At 37.5% G+C, this 24,080-nt stretch overlaps 2 protein-coding genes across 2 annotated transcripts in view; one reads left to right on the top strand and one right to left on the bottom strand.

The window, feature by feature from the left end:
- LOC308695581 (telomerase protein component 1-like) overlaps positions 1-21,835 on the top strand; it is a 34,224-nt gene extending 12,389 nt beyond the window's left edge. The window contains exons 14-55 of the mRNA XM_081373766.1: positions 16-141; positions 472-593; positions 765-842; positions 3,344-3,490; positions 3,685-3,976; positions 5,583-5,704; positions 5,900-6,013; positions 6,104-6,221; positions 8,114-8,299; positions 8,414-8,598; positions 8,684-8,825; positions 9,436-9,615; positions 9,716-9,808; positions 9,914-10,046; positions 10,694-10,853; positions 10,935-11,068; positions 12,904-12,992; positions 13,078-13,192; positions 13,288-13,332; positions 13,486-13,693; positions 13,938-14,058; positions 14,158-14,282; positions 14,377-14,476; positions 14,567-14,722; positions 14,816-15,028; positions 15,134-15,190; positions 15,778-15,919; positions 16,130-16,360; positions 16,654-16,811; positions 16,905-17,012; positions 17,103-17,207; positions 17,295-17,424; positions 17,530-17,615; positions 18,129-18,264; positions 18,473-18,603; positions 18,714-18,835; positions 19,605-19,742; positions 19,887-19,986; positions 20,072-20,426; positions 21,014-21,096; positions 21,194-21,298; positions 21,412-21,835. Coding sequence (XP_081229892.1) covers positions 16-141; positions 472-593; positions 765-842; positions 3,344-3,490; positions 3,685-3,976; positions 5,583-5,704; positions 5,900-6,013; positions 6,104-6,221; positions 8,114-8,299; positions 8,414-8,598; positions 8,684-8,825; positions 9,436-9,615; positions 9,716-9,808; positions 9,914-10,046; positions 10,694-10,853; positions 10,935-11,068; positions 12,904-12,992; positions 13,078-13,192; positions 13,288-13,332; positions 13,486-13,693; positions 13,938-14,058; positions 14,158-14,282; positions 14,377-14,476; positions 14,567-14,722; positions 14,816-15,028; positions 15,134-15,190; positions 15,778-15,919; positions 16,130-16,360; positions 16,654-16,811; positions 16,905-17,012; positions 17,103-17,207; positions 17,295-17,424; positions 17,530-17,615; positions 18,129-18,264; positions 18,473-18,603; positions 18,714-18,835; positions 19,605-19,742; positions 19,887-19,986; positions 20,072-20,426; positions 21,014-21,096; positions 21,194-21,298; positions 21,412-21,531 — 5,811 coding nt within the window. The 3' untranslated portion in view covers positions 21,532-21,835. The remainder of the gene's footprint in view (positions 1-15; positions 142-471; positions 594-764; positions 843-3,343; positions 3,491-3,684; positions 3,977-5,582; positions 5,705-5,899; positions 6,014-6,103; positions 6,222-8,113; positions 8,300-8,413; positions 8,599-8,683; positions 8,826-9,435; positions 9,616-9,715; positions 9,809-9,913; positions 10,047-10,693; positions 10,854-10,934; positions 11,069-12,903; positions 12,993-13,077; positions 13,193-13,287; positions 13,333-13,485; positions 13,694-13,937; positions 14,059-14,157; positions 14,283-14,376; positions 14,477-14,566; positions 14,723-14,815; positions 15,029-15,133; positions 15,191-15,777; positions 15,920-16,129; positions 16,361-16,653; positions 16,812-16,904; positions 17,013-17,102; positions 17,208-17,294; positions 17,425-17,529; positions 17,616-18,128; positions 18,265-18,472; positions 18,604-18,713; positions 18,836-19,604; positions 19,743-19,886; positions 19,987-20,071; positions 20,427-21,013; positions 21,097-21,193; positions 21,299-21,411) is intronic.
- On the bottom strand, positions 21,290-23,496 carry LOC308695580 (cerebellin-2; the record flags this gene model as incomplete). The annotated part of the gene is made up of 3 exons (XM_081373765.1): positions 21,290-22,094; positions 22,185-22,319; positions 23,325-23,496. 3 exons carry the CDS (start codon positions 23,494-23,496, stop codon positions 21,808-21,810), a joined length of 594 nt encoding a protein of 197 aa, XP_081229891.1. The 3' UTR covers positions 21,290-21,807.
- Positions 23,497-24,080: the final 584 nt, after the last annotated feature.

Below are 24,080 nucleotides of genomic sequence, written 5' to 3'. Positions count from 1 at the left end.
CTTTTGCTTCTGCAGGTGCAGGAAGCTGCGCTGCTTTTATGCATGATGATTAACTACTGCAGTGAAGATTCCCAAGTCCTACTGCATAGTTTCGAAGACTGCCAGGAGTTAAAGTTGAAGTCTGACGTCCTTCTGGATAATGTGAGACAAGCAATGAAGCAAATGAATGTAAGGAATGTTCTCTTTTATTGTGTATATAACTTTAGAATCAAACAGGCTCCTGCTTTAAATAAAATTTTAATAAAAACATTTAATTCGCCGCTCTGTCCCTCTCTCTGTTAGGATATGAATGATTGCAACGTAGAATCTGAATTCATAACTTCGTCTACATTCTTTGCAAAGCTGACTGAAGAAAAGACAAAGGTGTGAGCCCCTTTTTAATTTATTGCTATACCAGGGTGTGTTTTTGCACAATTTTCTGCACATGGGTTAAAATAAGTGGCATGTCTGTTAAAACCTCTCTCCCCACAGCTGGATCGTATAGTTGTGTTTGAAAGTTGCGACACCGACAACGCTTTAATGGAAGATATCAATAACTATCGGCAAGATACTAACGCTGATGCTGTTGTGATAGAGGTGCTGCTCGGACAAACGTACGTTTTGTGAAACTTCTTCTATCTCCAATTTCCAAAATTGAAATTGAGTCTGATATGTTACTTTTATAAGAGCAACTGCTTATGTTTCCTTGAAGCATCTGCTGTTTGGATCATAAATGCTTACAAAAATAGCTACAAATAAATCTTGTATTGTTTGTTTTTTAACAGGTCTCCACAAGATGATATTCAATACAGACATGAATCCAGCACAGTACAGCTTTGTGGGTTTAGCGAGCAGATCCTGAAGTAAGTCTTTAGTTCATTCCTATGTTGTACTCAATATATATTCTCTCTTGTGAAAAGATTTAAGATGATTTTCTTTTGAAAAACAAAACATGTAATTGGCAGTAAGAGCTAGTGTAGGATCTAATATTCACAATATACACTACTGTTCAAAAGTTTTTTATGCTTTTGAAAGAAGTCTTTGTTCACAAAGGCTGCATTTAAAAAATAAAAATAGTCAAAACAATTTAAAGGGCACCTATTATGACCCTTTTCACAAGATGTAAAATAAGTCTATGATGTCCCCAGAGTATGTATGTGAAGTTTTAGCTCAAAATACCCAACAGATATTTTTTTTACAGCATGTTTAAATTGTCATTTTTTGGGGCTCAGAAAAACGCGCCGTTTTAGTGTGTATCCCTTTTAATGCAAACGAACTGCTGCTGCCGGCCCAGGGGGCGGAGCCTCACGAGCTCGCGCTCAGAGCCATAGACTGCTCAGAGGCAGGACAATCTCATCTGATAATATCAAAACAGAAACTCTCAGTAGCGGTGTTCATTTCGACTCGGGAGTCGGACAATAATGCCCACAGAGCCAGAGAATAGGCTGTATGGAGATTGAACAGGTATAGTTCAGCTTAATTATGGTTATAACTTATTTGTCATCTGCTTTTATCCACTATTAATACAAGCCTGCTGTAGCAAACCCCGTCCGAATGATGACCAAAATATACTGATGAGTTCAATTAAGTTTATTGTACATGACACAGAAGATGAAGCGTTAGTTTTACTCAAGAAAATCACTGTAAGAGCAGCTAAATAAACACAGTATAAGATGTGAGCATTTAAGTCTTAACCAAAACTCTCTCTCTCTCTCCCTTTCATTAGCATGGAACATACACAGCGAAGTACACAAAACACTCGTTAAAATTAACAGTAAACAAATATATACACACCTTTTCAGTCTGTGCTTAATAAACTGGTACACTGTAACGTTATATCCGTAAAACTATTCGATGAGCTGCCATAAAGTGCGCACTCTCACTTTCATTTCTGCTGTGATCAGTAACGTTAGGCCTGTCTCTCCGGAGACTGTAAGCTGAATCACGAACAGTACAGATCCATCCTCGAGTAACAACGAGAGTAAATGAAGACTGCTATGTTCATTCTTACATCCAACAACAAAACACCTCAATCGCTTAGGAGACATTCTTGTCTACAGCTGCTCAAGCGTCGAAACACTGGTGGACTGTGTCCTGCTCAGGGCGGGGCTATGCTCAAACTGCAGTGTCAATCAACAGTCGTGGGAGGGGCCTGTGCAGTTCTACGTCACATTGCATAGAATTTTAGAACAGCTCGTTCTGAGACAGTGTTTATGATTTATTGAAATTGTAAAAAAAATCACTGGGTGGATTTTTATCATTCTAGGGTGGTTTTGCTCACACACAGCCAACACACATTTATGTTCAAACACCATGTAGAAGTGAATTTTGCATAATAGGTGCCCTTTAAAACCTTAATTTATTCATTTTCATTTAATTTATTCCTGTGATGCAAAGCTGAATTTTCAGCAGCCATTACTCCAGTCTTCAGTGTCACATGATCCTTCTTCTTCTTCTCCTTCTCCTTCTCCTTCTCCTTACAAAAAAATGAAATAACCTAATCAAATAGCAAAATAAAATACAGTTGGCTTACCTAAATCCATATCAAAAACAAAGCACAAACAGGTTCACCAAAAGGCAGGACACCTCATACGCTCTGAGATCTTTTAACATATTTTTAACATAGTTGAACATGATCCACGTGTGTATGAATCAGAGTGAACTTCACGAGTTTGATCATCGGCTGGGGGAGAGATCCAGAAGCTCTCATCACGATCACAACCAGAAATGAGCTCTCCGTCGAGTGCCAGCAGCGTCCTTATAAAGACCACGCCTCGACTTAACAGCCAATGACTGTTGTGCCCATCCTCAGACAATCTATCAGAAATCAAAGACAGAACAAGAAAGAAAAGCGCTAGAGAGAAAGAACCCAGCGCAACAACACAAATACAAATAGCACAGGTCTTAACACACTTTTGATCAGTTTAATGCATACTTGCTATATAAGTTTTCATTTCATAAAAAAACAAAAAAACGTACTGACCCCGAACTTTTGAATATTGCAATGATCTTAATATGTTTTTTGTTTATTTGTCTCTTAAAGGTTGTGTAATTATTTTAAACTTCAGGTGCTAAAACATTAGATTTTGTAAGTTCAGTTAAATTCAAACTATCCGTTTCAATTAATCGTTTTAAAAGTCTGCCATGTTCACAAAAATGTTCATAGAAGCCCCCATCTCGCGTTTGCATATAAATAGAAGTTATAAACATTCTTCCTTGTGTTTGATTTGTAAACAACAATGTATTTTGCTCTTTGCATTAAGCATTCTACAACTTTACAATCTACTCTCGAATCTGTTATCAGAGATAATGGCGATAATGGAGCAGTTTCAGATGTTCATTCCGATCTGTTTTGTGATCGTAGGTTTGTCTCCGAGAGAGGCTCCTCAAGGATGCTGCAGCACGTGGAGCACATGGACAGAGTCTATAAAATCCCTCCACCACAGGGGCGCAAAACTGAACCTGAGAGAGCTGCCAATGTCATTGCACTTCCAGCAACACCAAAGTTCAGGTAAGTTCCAGTAACACCAAAGCTCAAATGAATTAAACAAAATGTATGTCAATCACTTTAAGTCTAAATTGGGTGGTTGTGGTCCAGAATATATCGCAATGTAGACCACACTAGATATACGTACATTGGAAATGAAATGCTAAACAAAATTTTGTCCTTGTCAATTTTCTTTTCATTATTTTCTCTCCTTATAGATGGAAAGGTGTGCGAGTGTTCATCTCTTCTACGTTTAGGGACATGCATGCAGAGAGGGATGTTCTTGTGCGTAGTGTGTTTCCAGAGCTCAGAAGGCGGGCAGCGGCACACTATCTGTACCTGCAGGAAGTGGAGCTGCGTTGGGGCGTTACGGAGGAGGAGTCTAACCGTGCTGTGGAGCTCTGTCTATCGAAGGTCTGTCGCAGCCAGCTGCTGCTGGGGATTCTGGGGGAGAGATATGGCCTAGTGCCGCCCCACCCCACACTACCTGAACTTCCTCAATACAACTGGGTAATAATTTCATTTATTTATCTGATAGATACTTTTGATTAGTCATGTGGTGCACTTCTAAAAGTGTACAACTTCAAGTTTAAATGTGCAGTAAGCGATTTCTGAGAAATTCTGTTCAAAGTGGATTGGACTGAGCATCACAACACACTTGTAGACAATCAGCAGTAGGGGATTTATACACTCATGATGGGGGAGGAGAGAGAGTGAGCAAGAGGGAGATTTGAAGAAAGACTATAGTAAGAGAGATGACTGAGGGACATTACAAAAGAGAAAGGGTCATAGGAATATGAATACACTAGTGTTAGAGAGACCTAAGTGGGAAGGCTTGAAAACGGACGCCAAGGTTGCATTGTTTCTGCTCCATATGTGAGTGACGTTGGTTATGCTGCTTCTGTAATGTTACCTATAGTAACAGGACAGTTTTGTGTGTCATTGTTTGTCTGGCGCTGGTGTGCCGCTGGCGACTAACAATGAACTCTTGCTTCCTGTGTACTATGTTAATTTATTGCTCTTCCTTGTCATTCGTTCATCGTGTTCACTTTATTTTTTGTGAAGATTTTTTTTTCTTTGCTTCAGCTATGACAGAGACATCCACTCTTGGGTTGTGTGTTTGTGCATTTTGGGGGCGGAGCAATGAAGGGAGGGGTTTGTTTGATTGGGTTGATTTCAAATATCAACATTGTTTCTCAGAAATCACTTACTGCACCTTTAATATTCACCAGAGTTGACGTTGAAATATATGAGCTAGATAAGAGAAGAATGGTGAAAATTAAAGATTTCTATTTCAACTTTCTATTAGTCGAATTGAGAAAAAGAAAAAGAAAAAAAGGGACACTGAAGTCTAGAGTAATGGCTGCTGAAAATTCAGCTTTGTCATCACAGGAATAAGTTGTGTTTTAAAATATATTAAAATAGAAATAGTTATTTTAAATTAGAATATTTCACAAAATTACTGTTTTTACTATATTTTGGAAATTTTGACTATCAAAGGCTTTAAAACGTCGGTAGTGTACCCTCTGAGCTTGGTCAGAAGTTTTAAATAAGGGTCCAGTTTTAAAAACTAGTATAGTCTTGCCCTTTATGTTCAGAGTCAGTCTTTTACGTATTTATTTAAAACGACTAGGGATGCACAATATATTAGTGCTATTGTGCTATCATGTATATTACTTTTGCCGTAATCTAACGCTCACTTAAAGAAAATCTTTTTAAAAAAAACAATAGTTTAATAACACCGTTAATGTAATGTTTAGCAAATCTCAAAATGAATATTATTTTTTTACTATACATTATAATGCTGTGATGCATAAATTCACTTGTAGTTTTAAAAAATGTTTTTGATATTTAACTTTTACTTTAAAATTTATTTTGACCAAATAGTATAGAATTTAATTTATTTAGACAAAGCATAGATTTTAATATCGCCATTTATTGGTTATTAGCCATAACATTATCACTCATAACATTATTCGTATCAATCAGAATTTTAATATTGGTTCATCCCTAAATTACTAATATGTAGCCAAAGCAATATAAAACGACATTGTATACTTGTTTGGGCCCCTTGTCCTGAAGTTTCATGAATTGCTTTCATGCTTCACTCTGTCAGCTGAACTCTGCGCCTGATGGGTTATCCATTACTGAAATGGAGATTCGACAGTTTCAAGCGCTGTATCCCGACTCTGTCCAGAGCCGCATGTTCTTCTACTTCAGATCACCCCATCTCACCAGGTATACATTCATTTATCATTTGTCAGCTGATCTGATTTGTTTTTTGTTTCTGCAGGCTGTTCTCAGTCAGTTTTGATGTAATGAAATGAAATAATGAATGAAAAACAATTACAGCTGCCAGCTAATGTTTCTGAGGCTATGTGAATTAAGTACAGTATGTCCTATCATCTACATTTTGTGTGTTTGTATGTTTAGTTCAGTGCCAGTGGCATGGAAAACAGACTTTGTGGCAGAATCCAAAGAAGCTGAAGCTAAAATGAACAGCCTAAAAACATGGATCCAGAACAATGAGTTTAAAGTGACAGAAAAGTGAGTTCTGTACATTTGTTTTGCCTTGCACAATGAGGAATGACATTGGAATTGCATTTATTATTTGTGCCCTGCTTCATATTCTCTTAGTTATCCCTGTGAATGGGGTGGGGTGGTGGATGGAAAGCCCTATGTGAAAGGACTGGAGGACTTTGGGAGAGCAGTGCTGGAGAATATCTGGGAAGCAGTGCAGCAGCTCTTTGTGGAGGTCAGAGTCTCATTAAAATGAATTAAAAGAATTGTTTTCATATGCTCTACTTTATGAGAGCCAGGTGTTTTTGATTGGAGTCAGTACTCACCTATATTTAGTTTATTCTACTTGTGTGTGTGTGTGTGTGTGTGTGTGTATATATATATATATATCAGACGCGTCACATTCATTATTTGTTTAAATATAGAGTAATGGCGGCTTCTGCTCCCGCTCATGGTGAAAATGACAGACCACGATCATCCAAAGTATGGGAATACTTCAAAACTACGGCCGAACAGAAAGGTGTGAGACCTGCACTCCCGCGCGACCCAACGCAACAGAGTGCGGCGCGGGAACATAAATCTGATGGCTGAGTGCGGGCGCGGGCGGTAATGCACTCGTGTGTGTGCTGGTTGCGGGAGAATAAAACGATTTGCGGGACTCCCGCAAAATTGAACATCTAAAAACGAATAAATTGTCATTCATCTGTTGCACAAAAGCAACAAGAACAACTAAAACAAAATAGAAACGATTTACAGGCCAGAGTCTATATCTATTTATAACATGTTTGCAGCGTTGAACAATGTAGCCAATCACAGACAAATGTGTTGGTTTCTTGAACGCTAATCAGATGCATTTAATATAGAATCCCCTCACCGCTCAAAATGGACTTTTTGTTCAGTGCTGAATTCTGCATACTGGCAAATCATTGATTATAGCAAACAAAGTGTAGATATTATAAAAGATTCATTGTGCACCCAGTTTAATTTATAATAACAGAGATTTGTGAGATCGCGATGAACTGAGATGTCAGCTTTTTAGGAATTATTAAGGGAAAAATCCTTCCCGTGCAGGTCTCTAATGTAGACTTTAGAAACAAACGACTAACGTTATATTTACATTAACAGTAGCCTAGGCTGCAATCTAGTGTATGTGAACCTTTTTGCAGATAAACACAAGTGCATTTTCGGACAAGTTAATGGACAAGTTAATTGAGTAAATCATACTCCCACTAGGGTAATTAATAACAGACTATAGTAAACACATTTCCTAAATAGGCCTGTGACTGTATCTTGCATTTTATGAAATAGTACCATTAGTTAAAAATAAAGTTTAAAATGCTTCCTGCTCGCATATTTCATAATAAAATGACAAATACCCTTTCTGAAATACAATTTTTTTGTCATCATTCATAGATTTCATGTTAAAATAATATACAGATGTACTACCCTCTTCAAAATCTTCACTCTTCTCTTCACTTATCCCGTAGTCTTTTGGACCGTAGGGGCACCACTGAAGACTTGGCAACCAGCTTCTTCCATTCCTCCCGGTTCTCTGCTTTCCGCACTGTGTCACTCAGCTCTAGACCTGTCCACTCTCTGATGTTGTCTTCCCATCTCTTCCTCTGTCTGCCTCTTCGTCTGCTTCCCTGTACTGTGCCTTGTAATATTATGTGGGCAAGTCCTGATGATCTTGTGACGTGCCCGTACCAATTCAGCTTGGTACTCTTCAAAATACAGCCGATATATTGTTGTACTTATTTATTGGAAAGTTTGCCAATGGATAAATCAACTAATCCCAAAAATAATCATTAGATTAATCGGAAAAATAATCGTTAGATTAGTCGACATGTCACATGTCATTATTTCTATAATATCAATTTGGTCAATTTATATTTTCTATTTGATTAATTATCAATGTTTTATTAGATTATTTTTGGATGATTCAATTGTTCATTCTATTCATATCTCTATATTTTTGTTTACATATTTCATAATTTATTGGATGAATTTTTTTCTTGACATTCCCAGTACATCCCAGTGCTTATTTTACATGTATTAATTAGTGGAGTGATTTCCAGAAATTTTTTTTTTCTCTCCTTTTTTAATTTTTTTTTTTTTTTTTTGTAGGAGACAGATGAAGATTTGATCTCAGAGATTAAAGAACAGGAAGTCCATCAGGATTCCCAACAGCGGCAGTTTCACGGCAGGGCAAAGCTTATTTCTATGGCAACAGAGAAAGTTCAAGAATGTCAGCAAAAAGGAGGAGTTCTGATGGTTGAGGGAAAACCTGGAGAGGGCAAAACTGTGTTCATGGTAACTGGGCATTAATACATGAAGATTCAGATGGTTTATTGTACAAATGTACGATGTATGATGAATTACTAGAAGAACATCTGAATATCTCTCTGTATCTTCTGTTTTATTAAGGCTGCCCTGGCCCAGGCACTCAAAACCTCTGTCAAAAACAAGAAAGCCCCTCTTTGTGATGTCATATCCTACTCCACAGACGCTAGCCAGTCTGCTTGCAGTGTTGAGCAGCTTCTGCGCTGTCTTGTTCAGTGGCTGAGGAAAAGAAAAGATGATGTGGAGTTGCCTCCAAACACATCTTATAAGTAAGGAAGGATCTGATGTAACATGCATTGTTATATGCAAACACAAGCAAACTCATTTCATAATTATTCTCTTGTTGCATTACAGGGACTTGTTGTCTGAGTTCCAGTTGAACTTGAAGGACCTGAACAAAGAGAAGCCACTGGCCTTTCTTGTTGATGGGGCGGACCGTTTCCATGACGGTCGTGGTCAAAGGGTGTCAGAATGGATACCGCAGCACATCCCTAAGGTAAGAGAGAGAAACGTGCACACTTGAAAGGGGTAGTTCGCCCCAAAAAATGTTGTTTCAAACCTATAAGACTTTCGTTCATCTTCAAAACAAAGGTGAAGATATTTTTATGAAATCTGAGAGATTTCTGTCCCTCCATTGAAAGTCTATTCACCCAAAACTCTGATGCTTTAAAACGATCATAAAAGAAGTCCGTATGAATCGAGCAGTTTAATCCATGTCTTCAAAAACACACAATCGCTTTAAATGATGAACATTTAATTTAGCTTTTATTCACAAGTAAACATTGATCAGCGGACGTGCATAGAGCACTCAAATATGATAAACGGAAGCTCAAGCATGCTTGCCAGTCAATGTTTATATGTGAATAAACTTTCAAATAGACTGCATGGACTTTCAGTGGAGGGAGAGAAATCTCTCAGATTTCATTAAAAATATCTTCATTCGTGTTTCGAAGATGAACAAAAGTCTTATGGGTTTGGAGCAACATGAGGGTGAGTAAATGAAAACCGAATTTTCATTTTGGGGGGAACTAACACTTTAAATAAGTGTATTAAGAAAATGATGGAACCTTCTCATCAACCAATTACTGTGTTCACTGTCCTCTCAGGGTGTCTGTTTGGTCCTAAGTGTTACTTCAGAATCATCCCTACAAAACACTATTAGCAAAAGGAAAGGTGCCGTGTCATTTCCACTGGGGCAGTTATCTTTACCTGACAGGAAGGAGATTGTGCAGAAGCAGCTTGTTGGATTTGGAAAGAAACTGAGCGATTCTGCTTTCAATAACCAGGTGAACTTCCCTTTTGCTCTCTGGCTCTTGGAGTACTACAAAGAAATATTGAGAACTGTTTTTGCTTAACTAGTGGCTTTATTGTTGTGTTCCCCTGTAGCTTCAGACACTGCTGATGAAGAAAGGCTCTGTGAGTCCACTCTACCTCCATTTGGCCTGTGAGGAGCTCAGGAATTATGCCTCCTTTGAGAAGGTAAATTATTGTTAAATAGTTTTTTTTATAGTGATCCACATAATGTTATTTAGCTTAAGAAATGTAAAGTTGAACTTAATGTTGATGATGAAATTTATCATTTAGATGAAGGACAGCCTCCAGTCTCTTCCTCAGTCCCTTGGTGAGCTGGTGCAGCACAGTCTGCTGAGGCTGGAGACTGAATATTGCAGAGCAGGACTGGGATGGGCATTAGCCACTCTTGCCGTCAGCTCCACCGGTACAAGACATTTATTTATTGCTGACTTAGTGCAGTGCACTTCTGCAAGAACTGTTATACGTTATCTTAATTTAACCCTGTTTTACACATTTTTATTTCTTTAAGGTTGTCTCCACAAGGGACAAGCTCAAATTAAATTGTCCAGCCCTTCTCTCTTAAAAGGAGCAACATGGGACAGTGATTAGTATCAAATCGTAATATTAATATGGCATTGAATGATTCATATATCATTGCATGGTACATGTCTAGAAAGCATGATATTGCCGTGTCCAAAAATTTAGGGTCACACCATGGTACTTGTTTTACTTGTTGTTTTATTCCAAACAAAGATCTGTGGCCTAATTGATATCACAAATTGGACATGTATCAGTTTTATTAAAAAATGTCATTGGTTGCACCTTTTTAAAATCGCACCACACAATTTTAGAGGTTCTATTCAATATTAAAGATTAAGCTAAAGCTTAATTTTAAACTGTATCCCATATTAAGATCTTATATAGTTTTTATTGTAATGTTGTTAGAAGTTTTATTGTATTGTTTCTTTTTTTTATTAATTTAAATAGTTTAATGATTTAAATAACATTATCATTTTTATGTAGATGTATTAAAAATAAGTTATTCTCATCACTAATCTGTTTTTTCCACAGGGATGCGCGAGAGTGATCTTTACACTATACTAAACATGTGCAATGATTTAAACTCCAGAGGAGGGCTGGTGTCATGGCAGGAAATTCTCCATATAGCAAGGCATCCACAGAGCCGTGTTCCCATGGCATTATTCTCTCAGCTGGCACAATCTTTGCACAGGTACAGCACAGTGAAATGTGTGGACATAAGAAATAGCTTCTGTTTTATACAATGAATGATTTATTCTTGTTGTATCGCCAGTATAATTGGACAGTCTCACGGTCAGGGGTCAGATGACCTCCTGACTTTGACCCATCCAGAGGTGAGGTCAGCCTTTGAACATCTGTATCTGTCTACTGAGGAGAGTAGAACCAGAAGTCATCTGATAATTGCAGGTAAAACAGGATGCATGCAAATTGTGATACATTTTATGTGTTTTATACACTACTACGGTGGCCGAGAGAGCTCAACGCGCTGCAACTGAAGAAAACGCATGCAAAAAGAAAAAACACCGGAAAATTAAGAACTTCTTCATTAGTTTTACAACACATGTGTGCTCCAAATACTCACAACACAACTAAATACAGAAACGCTCTGCAAAAGTTCACAACACAACCAAATACAGAAACGCACCGCAAATAGCACAGACCATGTTTCCAGGGGACCCCAATAAGTGGTGAACCCGGCTGGGACATGCTTCTAGCTCAAAGGCTACTTTTTTATTTTACTTTTTTTTTTTGCAAAGCACAAAGAGATGACATGTTTATGACACATAACTTTGTATACAATTTACAAAATGTATTAATATATTCAGTGTCATCAGAATACAAATGAGGAAATAGTTAAAGCTGCAGTCCGTAGTTTTTCCTATTTGTCGCCATCTCCGTTCAAAATCTGCAATTGCAGTTATTCGCGGAATTACAGTGCTATGCATAAGTTTAGGCACCCATGCTAAAGTTGACTAAAAAGAGGAATAAAAAATCATCTTTTGGAAATTGAACTTAATGCCTTAATTCAAAAAATTAGGAAAAATCCAACCTTTAAGGACACCAATTTTCTTTGTGAATGAATAATGTATCATAAATAAATAAATGTTCTTCCTTAAAATACAGGGTGCATAAGTTTGGACACCCCTATGTTAAATTCCCATAGAGGCAGGCAGATTTTTATTTTTAAGGATTTAAAAAAAAACAATTTTTAGGATACTATGCATCCTGATCATTCCAAAGGCCAAGGGAACTTTATCAGGATGCATAGTATCATAAAAAAAAAAAAAAAAAATACTTAAAAATAAAAATCTGCCTGCCTCTATGGGAATTTAACATAGGGGTGTCCAAACTTATGCACCCTGTATTTTAAGGAAGAACATTTATTTATTTACGATACATTATTCATTCACAAAGAAAATTGGTGTCCTTAAAGGTTGGATTTTTCCTAATTTTTTTAATTAAGGCATTAAGTTCAATTTCCAAAAGATGATTTTTTATTCCTCTTTTTAGTCAACTTTAGCATGGATGCCTAAACTTATGCATAGCACTGTATCAACTTTACGTGCGTTGTGCCTCGGCACGGCACAGCGCGGATGAATCCAATGTTTTGAGGAGAATGTGCAGCTGTCGGTCACCGCGCCGGTGTGGATACTGTCATTCGGAATCACAGATTCTACTTTTTGGAAGTATGACCAGCATAAGAATTTTCACCAGAAAATGTCACCTGAACAAGTAAGAAGCAACTACTGACCAACTAAGGGAAAAAAAAGCATTGCAGTAAATCGTGCTGATTAAATCTAACGATCGCTTATCATATCACGTCAAACCGTGCAAATTAAACTTTGTTCAACATGTTAACAACATCAGCATTGCGTGACTACATTTAATGCCCTTCCGATATTTATCCTTGTTTTCGCATGGGCCCGGTTGCACCCTCTTTTTTTCTGTAGCCACTCCGAAGTCTGAATGAAGTCTTTTGCATTTTACAACGGGTGAATCTCCAGTTGTCACTGGTGATTGTTGTTTGAACCTTTTTGGATCTGCCATCAAATTGATAAGTTTAATTATATCAAGTGCTGTGAGAAAAGACTATAAATCTCCACCTCCAACATCCTCACACACAATATAGCCTACTAGCCGAGACACCTTCTTTATGTGTACAGATGTGACGTAACGACGCAAAGTCATGCTCGAATATCCCACGGAAATATATTTATTTCTAAATAACTTTTTTTTTTCAGCTCACCTTTGGGTGCGGTCAAATCCCGAGGGGAAGGACACATTTCTTCACTCTGATGCTGATATTCTGTCTCATCTCCCTGCCCACCTGGTCAGTATCCCCCTACTCTCTTCTTCAACCTTTCAGCTTCAGTTGCTAAACTTATAAGAGATGTCTATTCTCTCTCTCTGATCAGATGGGTGGTAATCAGTGTGAGCCTTTGCGGTTTCTGCTATCGAGTTACTACTTCCTCTATGCTAATGTGCGATATGGACTGCTTCACCAGCTTCTGGAGACCTACATTTTGTTTGGTAAAGCGCCTGATGTTTTTCAATACTGCATTTTTCTTTTTTTCTGTTTAGTTCACAGGTTCTCATATTGATTGTTTTTCATTTGATCCATTTAGACCAAAAATATGGGACCGATCATCTGCAATCCAAAAAATCAACAGGTAATTAACTTTTATATTATTGTATGTTTATGAAAACCCAACAACACTGACATTTTAAAAGATCTCAAAATGAATTCATGATCTGAATATGTACTGTAACTACAAATTATAATTTTCGCGGTAAACCCATACCAAATTTGTGTGTTTTTTCAGATAACCTGAAGGATTTTAAAGACTGTCTCAGTTTTCTGAAGCGCCACAGCCTCCTCCTCTCTCAATGGCCCGCTCTCTTCGTACAAACAGCTCTTAATGAACCATGTGACAGCTCTGCACACTTGTGGGCTGAAAGCATGACAAGAAATGGAGGGGTGCATGCTGTAAAATGGCTAAACCTCACAGATGCAGCACAAAAAGAAGTCAGGTACTAATATTGTGTCTGATTAATAGCATTTTCTTCTCAGAATTTCAGATTAATTCTGGCTGACCCACAGTTATACACTTATAAAGAAAATCCTAAAATGCTTTTTTTTGTTTTCAGTTTTAGAATTTAGATTTAGAATTAGATTTCAATTAATAATGTTGTTTCAGACTTCCTGGACACCACTATGTGCAAAGGTTGTTTATCTAGAATTTTTCTATGTATGTTAATTGTTTCTTCTGCTCAGTGAGCTGGTTTCCACCTTCCACTCTGAGCCAAGTTGTGTGGTGGTGAGTCCTGATGGAAAACTTGTGGCAGTGGGAACCGTAGAGGGAACACTTCAATTTCTGCATACAGAGACTGGACAGGTATTAGTTCAAAACATATTTAAACATACATCTACTATGATTTTCGGCATTTTTAGGATAATTCAATCACAATTACAATCACATTATTTTTTCAAACAGGAAGTGAAGTCATTGATGAGCAGTGGTGATGGCATCTCTGGATGTATTTTCCTTGGGGAGGAGCTTTTGGCAACAACCTCGTTTGATGGGCAGGTGGAGGTGTGGGATGTTGCGAGTGGGTGCAGGTAATTCGTTTTTCTGGCTCAAATGTACAATTTACATAGAACATTTTGCACAGCTTTGTCATCTTCGGTTTATTTTTTTCGCTGTCACTTTAAGAACTGCCCACATGAATGCCCACTCCAACAAGATCACAGGATGTGATGTCAGTCCAGACAGAAAACTCTTTGCTACCGTTTCATTAGACCTAAATTTGAAGGTAAAACCAAGGAAAAAATCATTTAAAATCTGAAATAGGTGTGTTGTTGTACTATTCTGAAATATTCATCATTTATTTGGCTGTACTCAGGTGTGGTCAGCGCAGAAGAGCACAGAGGTGGCCTCTCTCATGAATCCCTCCCCCCTGAACTGTGTGAACTTTGACCTTGAGGGCCAGCTCTTGGCAGTGGGCTGCTGGGATGGAGCTGTTCGTTTGTGGAACTGGCTTGAACAGAAAAACGTTATGGTGAGGAACGACTCGAGGAAAACGAGGAAAGATATGTTGCTACGCCTGATATATTAAAACTTAATTTCCCTCCCAATGCTTTCTCTTTTTCAGACTCTGTTAGGTCATCAGAGTTCAGTGCGGAGTCTGTCTTTCTCTCCCTGCTCCTCCATATTGTGCTCAGGCTGTCTGTCAGGAGAAGTGCGGCTCTGGTCAGTGGCTGCAGCTGCTTGTGTGGGCAGTTATCATGCTCACCGCGGCTCCACGCAGTCACTGAACTTCCTGCAGGGAGGAAACCTTTTGCTGAGCGCTGGACATGACAGTGTGGTGAGGACTATGGTCTTACATTCTTAATTTTCAATTGTTAGATTTTTTTTGCACTCTACCAGGCATCCTAAAACACTCCATATTGAGGTATTTTTTGTTGTCCAGGTTAATGTGTGGTCCGGTGGTCTTGGGCGATCTGTCGCTCTACTGGGAGAGAAAAAGGTACTTTCATGTTCTTAAATTAGAATTGCTACTTATAAGCAGTATAAATAGTATAATAGGTATTAAATTCAGCAATAAATTCAGCCTGAACTGCTTGATGTACAGACTCCAAACAGACTTTTTCTGCCCTTGCATACCTGAATGTTTAAATGATGTTTAGGCCTGTTAATTGAACTTTTTAATTTTGTGTGAATTTAATATTCTAATTTAGGGGCCTATGAAGATAATTCAAATATTAAATCACACTATTTTATTATTATTATTATTATTTTTGTGTGTGTGCAAATACTGATGAATGTAATCAACTTAATCATGTCATGTTATTGGATTATATTTTCTACTTAATATAATATGTATCTTACATCTAATAAAACAACTATAGCATTCTTTACACTGCAAAGGCTGTGATTTTCATGCACAGTGAATCAGCTCTGATGTGTTTCATATATGCTGAACCAGAGCTTAAGCTTTCCTGAAACATCAACACTATTCATTTGCCGCATTGGAAGCATGGATATTTCCTTCAGGAAATGAAAATATTTTTTTGAGTGCCTATAAGGATGATATTAATTAATCATCATTTGTAGGTAACAGTATTGCAGCAGCAACAAAAGCGCACCAGACGTGGAAATGAAGATGAAGCTAATGCTCTGTGTGTGGCTGTGGCCAGTGGGTACGCTTCTGTGGGTTACCATGGAGATGGTATCAAAATGTTCAATTTGAAGTCAGGTACATAAACATTTGCATCCAGCATTTACAAACGTACTCATCCAGAAATACTTGGAGCTCATAAATTCAAACTGCTTCTCAATCTCGCTTGTTTTCAAAAGCCATAACATGAACGAAATAAAGTGCAAAAAACAATCCACACTTAATAATAATGGAGAGGACTGTGAGTAACCAGAAGTAGAACCCATCCCAAAATGCTCTGTGCTGTAGGAGAGAAGGTCTGGGCCAGTGAGGGGCTGCAGGTGTCCATGCTCTGCCTCATGTGGATGGAGGGAGGAGGAACAGAGCTGCTACTGTCTGGGGGCATGGACCATCGTCTCAGAGTCTGGGAAAGGCAAGGAGAAAATTCGGAAAGCCTTGTGTCAGTAGGATCTTTTGGCGTGCAAAAGGGAGCTATTCTCGCTCTGGCTCAAATCTCCACTTGTGTGGCATCTGCATCTGGTCAGTAAACACAAAACATTTTGTCGATTGATTTTGGTCCATACTGGATATTTAATTTTTGCATGCTCATTTCAACCTATTTTTACATTTATATTATCTTTTCTAACTCTCACTTAAAGTTATTCTTTAAAAGCACTAATAATTTAATAACACTAAAATGTAGTCTTTAGTTAATCTCAGAATGAATATCCATTTCATACTACAAATTATAGGTGGCCATTTTTAGAAATTTACATTTTTTTTATTTCATGTTTTAAAATGTAATTTTATTGAAAATTTTAATTTTGTTTTAGATGACTTCACTATTGCTCTGTGGTTGAAGAGTGAATTGACTTCTAAGCCCTGGATCGACCCCAAGGTGATGTGTATTCTGAGAGGTCACAATGGAGGGGTCACATGCCTTGCTTTCAGTCCTAATGAGAAAGAGTTGCTGTCAGGAGGGAAAGATCAGGTACTTGGTCCACTCCACATCTATCACTGAAAAAAATGGAAGAAAATACACTATCTCTCTCACAAGATATTTTATCATAATCTCTTCCACTAGGCTTTGATGATATGGAATGTAAACTCCTCCCCTCCAGTTCTTTCCAAGTCTTTTTCCCATTGCCATGGAGACTGGATTACGGGATGTGCCTGGACATCAACTGCAGTGGTAAGCCATTTGAAAGGGCAGTTAGTTCATTTCAGTAACATCTGACTCTGTGTGTCTGTAACCAAATGCAAAACTTCTCTTACACCTCAGCTTAGCTGCTCCAGTGACTGTAAGCTGCGGATGTGGGATATCCAGACAGGAAGTTTGCTGAGAGAGATCCTGTTTAGTTCATCTTTGAGCACATTGTGCTGTTGGGTAAGGCAGTTGCACTTTAAAGCAAGGTCACAAAAATACACAATAAGTGGAACCTGTTGACATTTATGTAATTTTTAATGACTTTAGGAGGATCATGTAATGGCAGGCTCTACGGATGGACTGCTGATGGTTTGGAAGTGGGAATCAGGTATACAAGTAACCAGGATCCAGGCCCACAAGTCCCGTCTCAATCACTGCATTGTTGTCTCTCAGCCAGGTACTGAGGCTAATACACACATTTACACACAAACAGAAGCTTGATATCTAAATAGTGTATCTTGCTTAAACAAACCTTCTTAGCAAAACCATTTGTTGCACACAGATGTGGGAGAGAGTTTAAAACCAGAAGACTTATTGGTAGCTTCAGCATCAGAAGATGGAACTGTTAAACTGTGGCATCCACTGCAGGTAACCAACTCTCACTTCTGTATTTTTTTTCATTAACCATTTATTTATATTTTATTTAAATAAAATGAATTGCAAATCAGATATTTTAAATAATTCCCAGAGATTAATTCTAGGAATGCATAATATATCGCTACTGTATTGTTGATCAGTTGATACTGTATATTTGATTATAAAATAATTTCCCCTATATTTACATAAATTTAGATCTTTGCAGCTATTAAAAGCGCTCAAATTTAATAATTTAATAACAATGATAAATGTAATCTTTAGCAAATCTCAAAATAAATCGTAATTTTCATTATGTATAATGGCGTGGTGCCTAAATTAACTTCTAGTATTTAAAACAACTGGTTTTAGTTTTACTTTTTGTTTTGATAAAATGGTATAAAATTTTAATATTGGCCATTTGTTGTTATTAGCCATAAAATGAAAATAACTCTCATCTTATCTGCATCGGTCAGATTTTTATATCAGTGCATTGCTAATTTATTCACTAAAATGACATTTTCATAGGTACATCATCATAATACTCTGCATGGTCACAGTGCAGAAATCCAAGCTTTAGTGTGCAAAGAGGCCGGACTGCCGGAGTTTCTCACTGTCTCTGTGGATCGTTCCCTCAGGTCATGGAATGTCACCACGGCAACGGGTACGGCAAAATGGTCGTTCCCAATTAACTCGACTAAACTCTCACATAAATCCTCAGAACACTCTGTTAGTGAACAAAAGCAGAATCTAAACTGATGTGAAAAGCGGTGACAACATTGCAATTTCTTATTAAACTACAGCTGTACATCCAAATATATCATTTGATTGGCATTAATAACATAACTTTTTTTATATACAATCATCCACAGATGCTCCTCCTTGCCAGAAAGGCAGTGTCAGAGCTGTGTGCTTCCTTGATACTGATGACTTCATGGTCTGTGGTTATGACACAGGCAGATTGGAGATATGGCATCAGAATTCAGTGGTTTACTGGAAGAAGGTAATCATGGGTTGGGAACTGAATTTATTGTTGATCAGTTAGTAAAAATAACTTTACCCTCTTTCGGTTGGAAATTTCTGAATGAACGGCTCTGTTTGTGTTGCACTAAGGTCAGTGATGGCGGCTTATGTGCAGTCACCGGTATGCCAGAGGATCAGCTAGCTGTGGGTTGCAGCGACTGCTCTGTACTTGTCTGGAAACTGGAGAGAGACACCAAGAAGTGCTTTGTGAGGTATCAACTTTTATCCCTCCTCACTTTCATATTTTAATTTCAGTTTTGCAAACTTGTTGCCTTTCAGAGAAATGTGCATTTTGAACCAAGAACATGTCAATCACGTGATTCAAGCAAAGCCAGTTTTTACAAGGGGGTGGTGAGAAGAGGGTAAACAATTTGACAAAAGATTTGTCAACATAAGACCACTGAAGATTTTTTGCATTGTTCACTATAAATACATCATGTCAGTCTTAAAAACGCATTTTGCTCTTGAATTCAGCAGTGTGATTACAGGCATAATAATATTTGTTATTTCATAATAATACTGTGTATGTACAAAACTTTAAAATGGTTAATTTTAGTGTTTTGTTTTTAATTTATTTAAAAATAAAAATAGCACAGATTTTATTTTCTGCGATTTATTGGTTATTATATCAGCCAGTGTCATTTTATGTTCAATAAACATAAAACACACCGTGGCTAAAGAAAACCAAGCTCTTATAAAGGATGATATAATGATTGCTTCACCCCTGAGTGGTTGTCTGTAGCTATTTTTATGTTTGTCAACTTCACACAATTTTATGTGTGGATTTTATTTTGTAAATAGGAAAGCACACTCTAACAATGAAAAAAAAAAAAAACCCACAATTGCAAGATTAATGAAAAAAGTGTCAAACATTTCGGTCACATGACCTTTCTCATTGCCTATTTAACAATGCTTAGTGCAGGAGTCATCTTGTTATAAGGAATCACATGATTACATTGCCAACATTTTATTTTCTTCCAGACTCGATAAGATGTTTTCATACAAAGTGAAGATTCCTGTGAGCTCTTTGTTCTACTGTGGCTGTCTGTTTGGAGTATGTGTGAATGGACAAGTCATCGATGTGATCTCTACTAGCTCGTCGACCAAACGAACTTATTCGTAAATAAACACCACATCATTTTTACACATATAAAAGATGTCCTACACTCTTCTGTTAAGCCTTTGTTCGGTGCAAGGTGGCACATGCGCAGTGAATGATAACATTACTTCATTGGATAATAAAAAGTGTGTGTTTTGTCGTAGCTGGACAAATGATGTACGTCCTATTGGCGTGGTGCCAAATGATAAAAAGAGCTTTTGGCTGTTGGGACAGAAAAAGAGTGTACTGTACATTGGATTGCTTGTAAGTTCATCTATCATTATCATGTGACACTGAAATTGTAAAAAGTGTCTGAAAACGAAATGATCTGAAACGGTCTGTCTTTCAGTTGTTGATAAATCAAAATCGTTACGACTTGAACTTTCGTTACGATGCGGTGGATAAGACGCCTGAGGAATTGGAGCAGGAGGAGAATATGTGGGAGCGTTTGGAGCAGCAGCAGGAGAAGGAGGAGCAGCAGGAGAAGGAGGAGCAGCAGGAGAAGGAGGAGCAGCAGGAGAAGGAGGAGCAGCAGGAGAAGGAGGAGCAGCAGGAGGAGAAGGAGGAGCAGCAGCAGCAGGAGGAGGAGCAGCAGCAGCAGCAGCAGGAGAAACCCAGCAAGGAACAGATTGAACAACTGCGAATTGCAAACCGGAAGGCTGGGCAGATTAGCTCCTGGATCACAGCTGCAGCAATGCAAAATGGTACACTTGTTCTTACACTTTAATGTATAGCACAAATGAATCAATTTGTCAGAAAGTCAGTAAAATGTGAAGAGAGCTGTCTGTTCAAGTCTTTTTCTCTCTTATTGTGAGAATAAATTACTATTAACCATATTCAACAGTTTGAGGCTGTTTACACTGGACACATCAAAGTAAACATTATAACCTGATACATTCGTCGTTGCAAACGGACGCATGATGTTGTATTGAAGTGTCCATTGTGCTCTGTCTCTGACTGCTACAGTAGCCACGCCCCAAACTCTCGCTATAGGTTGAGCTAGACAGAGACTGACAGATCTGAGTGGACTGCGCTCATCTTTTTGATAGTGCCTGGGAGGCTCAATGATTACAATTTTGGGGAAGATAAACCCATGAATGCCATACAAAATAGTACTTAAACAATAAACTGGGTTAAGAGAATGTATTTTTTTAACAACAAAAAAAATCTTACATGCCCATGAACCATTGACCTTTTTAGTGGTCATTATGTGAACTGTTCATGACTGATAAATTATTTGATGATTGATTTGGTTGGTTTCAAATCGTGTTTTTTTGTTTGTTTTTTACAGACTTTATTGTGTGTGGTGATTATAAAGGGAACATATGGTCAAACCAGCCCCCTAATATTTCCTCCTGGACTGAAAGAAAACCGGCAAGTATCCTTTAGCTTTCCTGATAGATATAAGGATCATAAGTCATGAATGCATGGGTTGCTGATAAATTGGGTGGCTGTTGACTGGTCTCTATAGGCACACACAGACAAAGTGAGTGTACTGCGGCTTACAGAGAGCCTCATCATCTCAGCATCTTATGACAGATCCGTCAAACTATGGGACAAACACACTAAGAAACAGGTATTTTTATTATTTCTTTTATTTTTTTCTTATATTGAAGGAGTGGATTTGCAATCACTTCCACCAGTGTATATTCAATTTAATTTCTGTTTCTCATTTTCTGCCTTTCACAGGTTGGCATGTTTGTGTGTGGAGGCCCTGTCAAGGTGCTGGAGGTGAACCCCCGTGACCCCAAGGAATTTGTTTGCGGAGATACGCAGGGTCAACTGTACTTCCTGTCCTGGAAAGGTTGATATCCTCATAGTCTGTACGTTCGTAATCTTTAATCAGTTGTAATGTTGCATTCTGTTCATTTACTTCACATGCATGGAGCATTTTGCACTAATGATACTATTGCCTTAAACTAAGCCATGATATGAAGAATATTTGCTTTGTTTTTATTATATGAAAATGACAACAACTCGATTTAATATTTAGTTATATTCAGTAAATTAATTTGTTTGTTTTGTTAAGGATTGTACATCCTTTCTATATGAAAAGCTTTTTGGGTGAATAAACTACCTGCAAGATCACATGGGGAAAAGCAGATGTCCACTGAATGTGCTGTGATGGTGTTCTCCATTGTCAAAAATCCATTGGCCAGGATAGAGATTTACTTTTACTTTATCCCCTTCTTCTAGCAGCAGAGAGACTCCATTTGAAGTACTGATAAAACCACCTTCTTGGTGTCCATGTGTAGAAATGATATGCTGGTCATTTTTAAACAGGCCTGCGGTAACGGCTTTCAGTGGATTTCCGAACGCTTTTGAGAAAACCCTGAATGCGTACACTCCCCTCACAGGTGCTGTGAAGATTCCTGTATCGAACAAAGGTTAATTAGATACATTCAAATTAGAGCATTATAAAAAATTACAGAGAGATATTAACACTATATGAATTTATTCACCTGTATTTGCATCATAGGCGTTTCCAGTGTTGAGGAAGATGTGTTTGTAAATCAGGGTGTGTAAATCATTAAAGGGTCCAACGCTTTGTGGTCCAAAAGAGGTCAACAGAGAGGCTGAGAAAGCCACTTTAGGAGCTAAAACATAGATTTGTACATTAGATTACAAATTATTTCATTATATTTACACTACAGTTCAAGGTTTAGATTTTTTTATGTTTTTTCTGCTCACCAAGGCTGTATTTATTTGATCAAAAATACAGTTAAAACAGTAATATTGTAAAATATTTTTACAATTTAAAATAGAACGTTTTCTGTTGTTCTGTGATGGCAAACCATGATAAGGTTTGGGATAAGTAATATATGAAATAATAATAGTAATACTTTTATTCAGCAAGGATGCATTCAGATGATCAGAAGAGACATTTATATTGTTACAAATGATTTCTATGCTCGTTGCTGTACTTTTTACCTTTCTATTCATCAAAGAATCCTGACAAAAATGTATCACGGTTTCCACAAAAATATTAAGCATGCAAAAAAAATAAGACCCATTATTAATATTTGAGCACCAATACTAGTTGATGATAATTGAGCACAAAATCAGCATATTACAATGATTTCTGAAGGATCATGTGACACTGAAGACTGGAGTAATGATGCTGAAAATTCAGCTTTGATATCACAGAAATATATTACATTTTAAATTCTATTTAAAGCGAAAACAATTTAAAGAGTAATAATATTTTTCAATATTACTGTTTTTACTGTATTTTACATCAAATAAATACAGCCGTGGCGAGCTTAAAGGGATACTCCACTCTAAAATGAAAACACTTTTTGGTACCATTGACTTCCATAGTATATTTTTTTCCTACTATGGAAGTCAATGGTACCAAAAACTGTCTGGTTACTGACATTCTTCTAAATATCTTCCTTTCTGTTCAGCAGAAGAAAGAAATTCATACAGGTTGAAACAACATGAGGGTGAGTATATGATGACCGAATTTTCATTTTAGAGTGGAGTATCCCTTTAAGACTTTTTTCAAAAACATTAAAAATATTTCCAAACTTTTTACACTTTTTGGAAACTAGTTTTATATTTGTCAATGTTCTTCACATTTGTAAGCAGTGTCACATTACCTGTGTTTTCTGTTCTTAGTCGCTGCATTTCCTTCTCCATAGATTCCAGCCTTGTTTCCATGATCTTCATCTTTCCCAGTTCTTCAGTGATATCTATGTTTGGTAAAAATAAATCATCTGCTGGTATAGCCCACACATTAAGCATTAAAACTGTTGTTATAAAAATCAACATGATTTATTGTTCTGTCTGTTACTAGTGATGTTCTAACTGAGAACATTCACTCTTCTTAAAGACCACAACTTGCGCAATTGTTTAAACAGACCAAGGGACTTTGGACTGCATTTTGAAGCAATAATTGGTGTATAGGTGGGGGCCTTTAAGGGTAACTAAACCCTAAACCAACTTTTTTTAGTTAATGATCTGTAAGAATGGGGCTTTATTAGTGCTGTTCGTGTAACTTTTTTGATATTTGGATATAAAGTGTTTTAATTCTACAATATATGGTGTAAAAACGTCTGAGTGCTGCCCTCTTCAGTTTGAACGGTGGCTACTGCAGTTGAATTTTCCTATTGGATGTTTGCGGTGGTACATGATGTAAGCAGTGGCACATGACATATGCAAGTTCCAGCTCACCACGCCCTTGGCAGCTGGTAAGTCCCGCCCCTTCCGCTAACCCCAATGGACCTCTAGGTTGAAAAATCGTCAATGCAAGTGAATGGGAGAAAATTATTTTCTGGTCCCGTTTGAATTGTGCCATGTGAACATATGTTGTCTGTGAATTTTTTATATAATTTTTCGTGTAAAGAATGCTACAA

This window comes from Scardinius erythrophthalmus (assembly GCF_964197995.2).
Source record: "Scardinius erythrophthalmus genome assembly, chromosome: 9".
NCBI classification, from domain to species: domain Eukaryota; kingdom Metazoa; phylum Chordata; class Actinopteri; order Cypriniformes; family Leuciscidae; genus Scardinius; species Scardinius erythrophthalmus.
Note: the sequence above shows the minus strand (reverse complement) of the source record. Positions and strands in the feature narration are given on the sequence as shown.